The 12806-nt window shown below is 38.7% G+C and overlaps 1 protein-coding gene across 1 annotated transcript in view; it reads right to left on the bottom strand.

Moving 5' to 3' along the window:
* MRPS5 (mitochondrial ribosomal protein S5) overlaps positions 1-7262 on the bottom strand; it is a 38001-nt gene extending 30739 nt beyond the window's left edge. Inside the window, exons 1-2 of the mRNA XM_058165076.1 lie at positions 6938-7262; positions 4504-4641 (exon numbers count right to left, since the gene is read on the bottom strand). Of these exons, the coding sequence (XP_058021059.1) occupies positions 4504-4641; positions 6938-7007 (208 nt within the window). The 5' untranslated portion in view covers positions 7008-7262. The remainder of the gene's footprint in view (positions 1-4503; positions 4642-6937) is intronic.
* Between the last annotated feature and the right edge of the window lie 5544 nt (positions 7263-12806).

The raw sequence follows: 12806 nt of genomic DNA, 5'->3' as shown, positions 1-12806 counted from the left end.
TTATTAATGATTTGAATATGTATGATTTTTATCATATAATTATTTATATGATTATCAACATTTTATTTTACTTTCTGGCATAAACATTATTCAAATAATATACAAATAAATATAGCAACAGGTATAATGCACAAGTTAAAATTATTTTTAAAAAGGTTTTTTTAAAGCAGCATTTCTTCATATTAAGAAAAAATGGTTAGACACTTCATAGTTTTCATATTCATAAGTCTTCACTTTGCTATTAGCTGACTAAATTCCTAATGGCTGGGATGAGTGGGCCAGTGGGATTAGATCTGGGCTTCAGAATGAAATATTTTTAGTCTGACTTACAAACTGCAAGAGATGCTGATCTTTAATATGAAATTAGAATATCAAGATTATAACTGATAAAAGGCGAAATTATTAAGATCCAACCAAGTTCATGCTAGAACCCATTCTGATTTGTTTTCTTGTTCAGGGTCATAAAGAATACATTACAGATGGTGACTATAGTAAGTACTGTTTATTTGTTTACTGAGGATGAGTACACTGAGATTAGTCTAGAGCAAAAGAGATTTATGAATAATTTCAGAGTCTTGTTTCATTTTGATCTTCAATTTACCCAAATATTCTGGTTTTATTGTCTTCTCTCCTGGCATTCTGCATTATTTTTTTCCCATCAGCCACATGACTCATCACTACTAAAAAAATCAATTCCCTACTCTTCTTCCACAGTCAATATGGAGCACAGGCGAATCAATTCACAGATGCTGGTGACAATACTGCTAAGTGCTACTTAAAATGTTCCAGTCTTTCCTAAGGTGACAGTGCATGGCTAATGTAAAAGAAAGTAATACTTCAAATAATTTTCAAAATATGGAAACTTATAGCACTTAACTGGTCCTAGGCATAACAAACACTGTCAATTGTTCATCAGGAAACTAATAATTCATTTTTATTCCCTTTGGTTAATATAGCAAGTAAAGATATAGAAGATTTTAAGAAATGTGGACTGGCTTAGCCCTAATCAAGCTTACTTGAGACACACACACTCCAACAATTCATTTCTGCTTCAGAGGAAGATGAAAGGGAGTTCATCTTTTGTAAGTTAATATTTTCTTTCTTTCTTTTTTTTTAGTAAAGTTTTTTTATTTTTTACACACAAACAACAACATACAATGCATCTTTTCTGAACAGAATATCGGCCACGTTACATATTTAGAAAACCAAATTTAGTTTTCCTCCAACACATCTTACATGCTTTCATATATACCATATATCATCAATATACTTCTCTTATTTTAATTTTCCTTCTTTCATTTCTCTTTATAAATCTAATTTTACCCTTCACCCCAAATTTTAATCTTTTATCAAATTTTTCCTCTTTTTCTCCCCCCTTATCTATTCCAGTTTATATTAAACCCTTTTATTCCCATTTAATATTTGTATTCTTTTATGTCTTCTATTTATCCACCATCAATCGTATCTTTAGAATTCAACGACAATTTATATACTATTAAACATACTCAAAAAAAGAAAAGAAAAAGCAAGAAAACACTCAATATGTTAATATTTTCATTCATCCAGTATTGATGCTATATGTAGGATCTAATCTAGTCTAAATTATTTTTCCCCCTTTTGTTCCAGGGCTAGTTCCAGTCAGTATTAATGGGATCTAGCTCATGATTCTCTGCTTTGCGGAGTGCCTCAGGGCTTTCTTCTTTCCCTGCTCTTAACATCTGCATGAAGTCACTGGGCAAGGTCATCTGTTGGCCTGGGGTGCAATATCCTTCATATGCTAATAATACTCAGTTGTACATCTCTATCCCTGGGCTGACCAGGCAGTGCTGCCAAGGTCCTTTCCCACTGTCTGGAGGCTATGAGAACCCAGTCTGGATAGGAGAGAACAAACTTCAGATCAAACCCTGGCAAAACTGAATGGCCATGGACTTTAAAGCCACCTAGTGCTGGGGATTTTCCATCTTTAATTCTGCATGGAGGTGCAGTAAGAGTCGGTTCACAATTTGTGGCTCCTCCTGGACATGTGGCTCCTGCTCGAAGGGTTTTTTTGCACAGATTTCACTTAGTATCAATTGTTCCCATTCTCAGAACAGTGTCACACATGGTGACTCATTTGGATTATTGCATTTGGATTATTGCAATTACTCATTTGGATTATTGACTCATTCGGATTATTACAATAATCTGAGCACTCAGAAGCTGTAGCTGATGCAAAATATATTGTACAGATAGTTGCTAGCATTTCTTCTTATGCCCATAAAACAATGCAGCTCTGCAAGCTGCATTGGTCCCAGTAATCTTTTAGATGTGATTCAAGGTACTGGTTATCAGCTACAAAACTGTACATTGGAGAGGACCAGGCTAATTGTGGGACCACCTCTTTCCTATTATTTCCCTTATCCCACCAGATCTAGAGAGGCCCACATCCTTTCTAACAAACAGTGTCATTGGACCCTAGAGTCATGTCTTCTCAATGGTGCGCCTATCCAATGGAATAGTATCCTTCACAGATTTAGATGGCCCCAACCCTGAATTGGAAACCTGGCTATTTGGGTCAGGTGGTTCGATGGCTCTATTACTGTCAATATGCTTCTTTTTTCCTGATGAGAAATGTTCATCTTTGGACACTTGGGGTTATATGTTATGGATTTTGCTGTGTCTGTAATCCTTGTCAGTTGCCCAGAGCTACTTCTGTGAGATTGGCATCTATAAATACATACATATGTATAACTCAAGACTAATGGGTCCTCTAATGTCCACCCCTCAATCAGTTATCCTACTATATGTCACAGTGAAATATAAGTGCTAAGGAAAAAAAAACATTGCAAGAGTTCACATCATGTAGCATAGCCCAATGACAGCTTAGGAAAAAAAGTCATAGTATCCTCAAAGAAGTTGATTCTTTAAACATTACCGAACTATTGTTTCCAGATCAAACACCATTTGCCATTTTAACAAGAGTTGCTGATGTTTGAAGTTGAATAATTACCTGGAGGACTTCAATGTCCACCTCTGGTAAGATTGGACTAATCAACACTGATCAGCTCTGATTGTGAGAACTTTAAGGATCCACAGGACTATTTTAATTTAACCAACTGAGGAATCATGTAAACTCTTGAGGAGTGTAATTTACTATGAGAGAATATGAGCCTACACTATGGCAGTTAAGGATTGTAAAACTGGCCCACTTTCCCACCCTGAAAGTATCCACAGAAGGTGAAAGTATCCACAAAAGCTGCACTCTTTATACAAGTAGAGTTCCAGTCCACTCCAGTCCAGGAAGTGCTACTCGATCCCCTGCTGTCACTAAATTTACAGGTAATATAGTGAGTGACACAACTGCACAATATGGCTAATGTGCCAGCTATAAGACTTTCTGAGTCAAGCAGATTTAATGGAGGTTATTCACACTTTAGCAAACTGCTGTCTTGATGTATCCTTGGAAAGTGTCCAAAAATATAACTGGAGTAAAGTGCTGCAGTTAGATGAGTGAAGAATGCACTAAAACTCTGCACAAATTGCCTGTCTATCATCTAAAACTTAAGGCAACAATGCTGATTTTATAGCCCTAAACAATTTATGGGCTGGTTGCCTGACCAACTACTGTAAATATCTCTCTTGCTACAAGCCTGATTAATAACTTAGATTAACAGGAGATGCTTCTGCTACCAGAAGCTTGTTTATTTGACATGTAGGAAATGGTCTCCTCTTGTGTAGCTTCAAGGCCATGGAATAAAAAGTTTTCACCAAGTTTTTCATTATTAATAGATTTTAATTTCACTTTATACTTTGATTTTAAATGTGGTAAGCTGCCTTCAATGTTTATAAAAGTAGAAAGATGGGGTGTGAATCTAATTAATATAAGAATAAAAGTATAGGCTACAGGATTGATTATCACAGTGATGGCTAACCTTTTTGTCGTCACATGCCAAAAGCAAGGGGGGGGTGTCGCGCGGGGGGGGGGTTTGCGCATGCCCACACCCATAATTCAATGCTCCCATGCTCTGCCCCCACGCATGCATGTGCGACCCCCCCCCCGGTGCTCCCAGGCACATGCACACACGACCTCCCATGCCGTTTTGGGCCTACAGGCCTCCCTGATGCCTCCGGAGGACGAGAAACGGCTCATTTCCCAACTTCCAGTGGGCCAGGTAGGCCTATTTTTCACCCTCCCCAGGCTCTAGCTTTCCTGGAGTGGGCTGAAACGGCCTCCTCCACCTACCCCTGGAGGCCGAAAATGCCCTCTCAGAGCCTCCGCGCGAGCCCTGTACTTACCTGGCATCCAAAATGGGCCACGTGGAGACTCCTGGGAGAGGAGGGATTGCATGGGCACAGCCAGCTGAAAATTTTGCTGCCCCACCCCTCCCAGCAGTGCGCGCGCATGTGTGTTGGAGTTGAGCTAGAGCAACAGCTCGCGTGCCCGCAGATATGGCTCCGTGTGCCAACTGTGGCATAAGTGCCATAGGTTCGCCATCACGGGATTAGCAGCTTCCAAATACTTACATTTATTGAAAAAGCTTCTCTGCCTCCGCTGCTGCACTGTCACATTATATGATGCAGAAATGTTGCAATGTGTCTGAAATGTCCATGCCAAGGCAGCATACTGGCAACTGATTCCATGATTTGAAATCAAAGCATAACCTGTGCAGAAAAAATCATGTTAATATCCCAATTATTGAAAGGTTGAAAAAAATATTAGCTTATGAATAAGAAATATCTCAAGAAATATTAGTATATTTGGATACATTTCTTGGATAATGCCTATATACATCGTATAAGAGAAAATAATAAATTGAGTGAAAGTGTAATACATCAATTAAAAAGTATATATTTTTTTATAGTAAATTAAGTGAAAGGATAATAAGAGGTAAGGAAGCTTCTTGCCCTGAAGGTTTTTCTTTTTCTTTTCAAAATCATCCCTTCACTTCTTTATGGCAGCAGAAAAATGCAGAGTTTTTAAGATAATTCAGTCACCAATAATTTTTATAGATTCTTGTTACAAATGTAACAACTTTGTATTTTTGCTAACTGATCAAACATATCTTTTTACTGATTAAAATAATTTAAATGTATTAACTTAATCAATTCACTCATCAATATTTCTATCCTAAAGCAAATTACCCCAATTTAAATATAAAGCATTAACCCAGAAAAGCAACATTGAGTCTCCATCTCTCTAGCCAATTTACAGAATAATTGTTTAATATTATACCCCCCCCTTCCCAGTTTCTAGACCAGTGTTTCTCAATGTTGGCAAGTTTAAGATGGGTAGACTTCAATTCTCAGAATTCCCCAGCCATGCTATCCATTATAAGTTTGGCAAGGTTGAGAAATATTGCTCTAGACTAGACCAGAGGTGGGCAAATATGGCAACATTATGGACTTCAATCCCCAGAATTTCTGAGCCAGCATGTCCACAGGCCATAAAGTTGCTATAGTTGTCCACCTCTGCTGTAGACAAAATAATTTCCTTCAGCATCTCTGTTACTGAGAGAATGGACTCTGCATTTTCTTCGCTACGATAAAGAAACGATGAGATGATTTTGAACAGAAAAAGAAAAGTCTTCCGGGCAAGCTTTCTTCTCTTATTATCCTTTCGCTTAATTTATAATAAAATAATATATACTTTTCAGTTAATGTATTATATACTTTCACTCAATTTATTACTGAGGAAAGAAAAAAGATCCATTGAACCGCATTGCATGTCCACTTTAGTTTGGGTGTGTGTTTAACCCCTTTCATTTTTTATTCTTTTTCAGATCATCTGTTATAATGCCAGCAAGAAACTTTTTAGAATCCAGCCTCTGTTTTTCGACAATGGCCTATCACAATTCTTCAGGAAACCTGAAGGATGCAACTGTGGTTGATTTCAGGGTCCATGAACAAAAATTCTTACCTATGAATAACAGTTGGAGCCCATTCTCAGTATTATCAACTCTTACTCCTCAAAGTTGGGAGGTTCAGAAATGGGTATAATTCATACAAAAACACACCTGCCCAACAAAGGTTTATTAGAGATTATCATTGTTGTGTTTTACCCACTTACCACTTTGCTTCATGGCATTTTTGTCATGGAAAGCAATGACTGTGAGACAAATGAATGCTGCAGTATTTATTGGGAAGTATGAGAGGGGGCCATAGAATGTTGGTACCAAATGGACTCACAATTTCAGAAAAGAACAAAGAAACAAGAAAGGACTAAACACTCTGCATTTGAAATATTTTTAACATTTATTTATTAGTAGTAAATTGATTTGCAATCGATTTGAAATGATTATTCTAAGCACTATTGGTTAAACTATATCCACAATAAACTCTTGAACCAATCTGTCTTAACGGGAGCCTATGGCCTATATTCCAATTTAGCATGCTCTTTGCAATGCAGGCAAAAATTGCACAGTAAAATACAAAGTTATGCAACAATTCTAGTTATTTTGTTTTATTCCTAATATGTAAATCTGCAAGCTTACAATGTAATTCCACTGTTTTTCATGATAGCCAATCATGGATTATGCAAGCCAGTTTATGTAGTTATTTTATGGTTTGGTGTGCCACGCAAAGGCTTAGGAATGGTTAAGTTAATCAGGGGTGAACAGGATACGTTTATTTATTCAGAAGCTGACTTCCCTATGTTCAGCTGGATTTATCCCCACTTAAGTAACTTTGCCTTGACTTTCAACCGTGGATAAACTTCCTGTGAGGAAATACTAAATTTCAGAGCCCCTCTTCTCATTTTTTTAATAGCAGATTTGCTACTCGTAAAAAAAGCAACCGAAGCTGCAGCGGCTCTGATGGCCGCAATCAAATACAAACGATCATATACAAGGGCAGAGGCTGGAAGGACCCAGAAGAAGAAAGGCTAACGCGTGGAAGGCCCCCCCCCCCCACGCCCTTGCATGGAAATCTCAGCCCAGGCGAAAGCAAGAAAAGGGTTCACCTCTGCACGCGGTCCTAAGGATCCCGGCATTGCAAACTCTCTGGGCCGCAACAACTACGGCGGCCGCCATGTTTCTAAAGATCCCCAGCAGCTCCCGTAGTTCTTGCGGACAGACACCTTCTTCCGGATCTCAAATTTGAGCGCGTAAAAGTATGAGTTCGGTTTTTCAGTTAATCAGATGAAGTTCATCAGAATGACAGGCACTGAGAGCTTCTTCTCTCGGAGGGGTTATCATTAGGACGCAGCCTCCTGGTCCCATAAACTAGCATTTCTCACTTTAAGATGTATGGACTTCAACTCCCAGAATTCCCCCGCCAGCCATGAGAAACACCGTTTACCCTTGCAGATTTAAAGAGTTCTAGTCCGAGAAGAGTTTGTCGTCACATCCTGGTTCCTTTCGGGAAGTGGCGAAAAATCTGCTTCCATGTGCGGGGTTCTAAAAAAATGACTGACGCCTCCAAAAGGAAGGACGCATTAAATAATGAATCGATGACTATTTGTATTGTATTAGTGCTCAGCGTCACGGCTGCCTTTATCAATACGGGAAGTAGCACCTCGTCCTTCGCCAGTGAGCCTGGTTAATAAGCTCCCACTCCGCTTTTCGATGGGATGCTTCTAACAGGCTCAACAACGCGAGGAAAAGCAGATGCCTGGGCTGCCTTAATCTAACCCCCCCCCTCTTCCTCCTTCCTTCTATGCTGGGGATCATACAAAGCAGGGGTCCCCAACCTTGGCAACTTTAAGCCTGGTGGACTTCAACTCCCAGGATTCCCCAGCCAGCTTTGCTGTTTTTTTTCCTTCCTGTTGAAGACTACTTCAGCTTCAATCACAATAATACACAAACACACAATAGATTTAAGCTTAATGTGAACCGCTCCAATCTTAATTGCAGAAAATGTGACTTCAGTAACAGAATTGTTAATGCCTGGAATGCACTATCAGACTCTATTTATTTATTTTATTTATTTTGTCACACAGTATATATAAGCATAAGCATGAAATAATTATACATTATATAAGCATATATATAAGTATGAGTATGTAATAACTATATTAATTGGATATAACGAAAGGAAACAATAGGACAGGAATGGTAGGCACACTGGTGCTCTTATGCACGCCCCTCAACTCTGTTGTCTCTTCCCCAAATCCACAAAGCTTTAACCAAAAACTATCTACTATTGACCTCACCCCATTCCTAAGAGGTCTGTAAGGGGCGTGCATAAGAGCACCAACGTGCCTGCTGTTCCTGTCCTGATGTTCCCTTTGATTGTATCCAATTTCCTATAGTTATTACATACTTATTTGTTGGAAGAAATATCCATCTGGGTTCAGTTCCAAGTGGGGACAAAGACACTGGAAACATGGAGGCTGCTTGGAAAGATGGTTTAATGGTGGCCAGGATCACATGGCTTGAGATCCTGAACAGAAAAGGGATGAGATCCTGTGGACTCCCTGGCTTTATGCTTTTTCTGAGCTTTGAACTTTCTGGGGCACAGGAAGAGTAGCCTGATTGGTTGTCAGACTCCCATGGGGTGGGGGTCTTAGCTAACCTTGCTGGCTGATGTAATCTTCCCAGTGTCATTTGGTGAGTTTCTGTTGCTAGGGGGGTCCTATTGTGTTGCAGATGATGGTCCATTGACAAAGGTGGGGAGAATGAGTTTCTACCTCTGACCCATTGACAAAGGTGGGGGGAAATGAGTGAACTTGGCTGAGGCTTTAATGGCCCATTGACAAAGGTGGGGGGGGGGTGGCAGGAAGTTGCAGGGAGCTGCTTTGTCTTTAAAACATGTTTCTCCATTTCTCATCCAGGGAAATATATTCTGCCTTTTAAATATTTTCTAAAATATTTCATTCTTCTAGGAGGGGGTAGGCGCTAACTTCCTACATATGATTATATTTATGCTTATATATCGTATAGTTATTTCATGCTTATGCTTATATATGCTGTTGTGACAAATAAATAAATAAATAAAATAAAGAATATTCCTCCATGGTTTTGCAGTGCAGCTGCGGAATAAGCGACAAATATATATATAAAAAATCTTTCTGCCCGTTTAAAAAAAAAAAGCCTTTAAAAGCCACTTGACTTTTGGTGGCTGCCAGGACCACTCCATGCAGTTTTCTGGGCAAAATTTCAGAACTGCTTGTCTTATTTTTAATTTTATTTAATTTTATTTATTTATTTATTTTATTTATTTATTTAATATTGCCGGCTATTTGCCCACGGTGACTCAAGGCGTCTTACAGAATATAAAACCACATTTAAAACAATAAAACTAAATATAATATAATAAAATCAACCCCCTATCCTCTGCCCCGGCGATAGCAGATCACACAAGCCATTTAATGGGCTCCATCCTCCTTTGAGTTCCCCAGGCCTGCTGGCAGAACCAGGTCTTCAGCACCTTCCGGAAGAGTATTAAAGTGGGGGCCCTTCTAATCTCTCGGTGAATGATGTTCCAGAGAGAGGGAACCACCATGCAGAAGGCCCTTCTGGGTCCCACCTGGTGTATCTTCCTCGGGGATGGGACCCGCAGCATTCCCTGACTCCTTGTAGATGTGACTGGCAAGAGAGGGTCCCTCAGATAACCATCCATCTCCAACAGCCTCCAGGCACTGCAAGAGGGAGGACATGATATAATTTAACTCAACACAGGCTGAGACATACAGCTGAGTATCATCAGCATATTTTTTTAAAATTTATTTTGTCACAACAGTATACACAGATCATAGATAAAAAAACACACATCATGAATGAAATATATATATATATATAAGTAAAAGTATGCAACAGCTATGATAATTTGAAATAATGAAGGGAACAATAGGACAGGAACGGTAGGCACTTTTGTGCTCTTATGGCCTTGTGCCCTTATAGTCCTCTTAGGAATGGGGTGAGGTCAATAGTAGACAGTTTTTGGTTGAAGATTTTGGGATTTTGAGTAGAGACTATGGAGTCAGGTAATGAGTTTCAAGTGTTAACAACTCTGTTACAGAAGTCATATTTTCTGCAATCAAGTTTGAAGCGGTTGACATTAAGTTTGAATCTATTGTTTGCTCTTGTATTATTGCGATTGAAGCTGAAGTAGTCTTTTACAGGAAAGATGTTGCAATAGATGATTTTTGTGTCAAACACAAGTCATGTCGAAATCGACGGAGTTCTAAGTTTTCTAATCCCAGGATTTCAAGTCTGGTGGTATAAGATATTTTGTTGTTTTCGGAGGAGCGAAGAACTCTTCTAGTAAAATATTTCTGGACGCATTCAATTGTATTAATGTCAGAGATGTGGTATGGGTTCCAGACGGATGAGCTGTATTCAAGAATAGGTCTGGCAAATGTTTTGTATGCTCTAGTTAGTAGTGTAGAATTTTTGGAAAAGAAGCTGCGTAAAATTAGGTTTACAACTCTTAGAGCCTTTTTTGCTATGTAGTTGCAGTGGGCTTTGGCATTTAGGTCATTTGATATGAAAACTCCAAGATCTTTGAAAGGGTGGGGGTCGTCAGTAAGGTAATGACCATCAAGTTTGTACTTGTTGATAGGATTCTTTTTTCCAATATGTAAGACTGAGCATTTGCTGGTTGAGATTTGAAGTTGCCAAGTTTTAAACCAATCGGAAACAAAGTCGAACTATTTTGAAGGGTAGAAGTATTATTAGTGATATTAAATAGTTTGACATCGTCAGCGAAGAGAACACAATGACTTGAGATAAGGTCACAGAGATCATTTTGTATAGTATGAAGAATGTTGGTCCAAGAACACTACCTTGGGGAACACCACTTTTGACAGGAACAGGGTTTGATATAGCGTTGCCAATTTTGACCACTTGTTGTCTGTTTGAAAGGAAGGCATTTATCCAATTGTGAAGAGTTCCCGAAATGCCGTAGGATTTTAGTTTGAGGAGAAGTTTATCATGTACTACTGAGTTCAAAAGCTTTGCAGAAGTCTATGTAGATTGCATCTATTGCTTTTCCTTGATCAAGGTTGGTAGTCCATATGTTTTTGCAGTGGAGAAGTTGTAAGTTACAAGACAATTTTTTTCTGAAACCAAATTGTTTATTAGAGAGAAGGTTGTTTGTTTCAAGGTGGAGTGTAATGGATTGGTTTATGATAGATTCCATTACTTTGCATGAGACACAACATAGAGAGATAGGTCTGTAATTTTCAACAAGGCTGGGATCTCCTTTTTTAAAGATAGGGATGACTGTGGCTAGAGACCAAAGTTTTGGAAGGGAACTAGTTGTGAAGGCTTTATTAAAGATTATGCTTAGGGGTTCAACTATATTGATGATACCTCAGTCCGTGGTGATGGATGATCTCACTCAGTGACTTCATATAAATGTTGAACAGGAGCGGAGAGAGTACTGAGCCCTGCAGAACCCCGCAAAGCAGTGGGCAAAGGCTAGATCTCTCCCCTCAGTCAACCATGACTTAGAGCAGCTGCAGAGGAAGGAAGGCCTCCCACTCCCATCCCTTGAAGCCACTCCAAGAGAATACCCTGCTCGATGGTATCGAAAGCTATCAAGAGGTCAAGTAGAGCAGGGATGGATGCACTACTCCATCCCACTCCCGCCAGAGATCATCCAAAAGTGCGACCAATGCAGTCTCTGTCCCAAATCCAGGCCTGAATCTTGACTGGTAGGGGTCGATATAATCCATTTCATCCAGAAACCTCTGGGGCTGCCACGCAACCACCTTCTCAATAACCTTCCCCAAAAAGGAAAGTTTGGAGACATGTCGGAAATTATCCAACCGGGTGTTAACCAACTGGTTCCCCATGTTAACAGATTTTTCCAACGTACCGTATTCATTTATTTGTTCCAAATGCCATTTATGTACAAATGGTATTGTTTTTCTTGTCAAATATTACCAAATCCTGGTTTTTGTATTCATTTTCAGATCCATACTTTTCATTGCATCATATAATCTAACAGTTGCTGAACAGCACATGTGCATTCATGTTCCCAATTGATATATCTTTAATATCATCACAAGCATTCCTTCTATACTTTACCATAAAGCAATTGAACTATCAATGAAACATTACATTTCTTCGTCTTAACTCCCAACTCATTGTTGTACCACTAATTTGCATTATCATGCATGCACTGCTTCCATCAATATATAACTTACCGCATTCAGAAACAACCATCAGCTTCAGATTTGGGCACAGCTTCCATAATTCAAGACTATTTACTTTATCATGCAGTTTAATTAGATTTACAAAATACAGTAAGTTTCTTTCTGCCATTTATAATTCCCATTAGCATTGCTCCATGTGCTTCTGTGGAGCTCTGGAATATTTTTTTTTTCTTGCTGCATGAAGCATTTTCCACAGCCCACTTATCATTCATTCTACTGGGAAATTTATCTATTTTTTTTTCATGCAGAACTCATACTTTCTCTTCCTGTAATAGCTTTGACTTCATTCTCATTTTTTCACTATCCTTTTCATCCATAGCTATTTTATTTTTATGAAGAAACATTGTTGACAGAATAAAAACTAGCCTGTTCCATATTCAAAATCTCTCATTATTCTTATATCCGCACCTAATTTTAGCAGACCCTTTTTGGTCTCTCATCAAGTCAGTATTAACATAATGTTTATTTTCTCCTATGTACACCTATGAATAGACTTATGCTTAAAGCACATGCTCAAAACACTCACATAAAAAATGAAACAGATACATATGCATCATATGAATAAACATACTTAATAATAATAATAATAATAATATCAGAGTTGGAAGGGACCTTGGAGGTCTTCTAGTCCAACCCCCTGCCCAGGCAGGAAACCCTACACCATTTCAGACAAATGGCTATCCAACATTTTCTTAAAAATTTCCAGTGTTGGAGCATTTACAACTTC

Source organism: Ahaetulla prasina, chromosome 1, assembly GCF_028640845.1.
Source record: "Ahaetulla prasina isolate Xishuangbanna chromosome 1, ASM2864084v1, whole genome shotgun sequence".
Classification (NCBI taxonomy): Eukaryota; Metazoa; Chordata; class Lepidosauria; order Squamata; family Colubridae; genus Ahaetulla; species Ahaetulla prasina.
The sequence above is the reverse complement of the archived record's forward strand: the minus strand, read 5'-3'. Positions and strand labels throughout refer to the sequence as shown.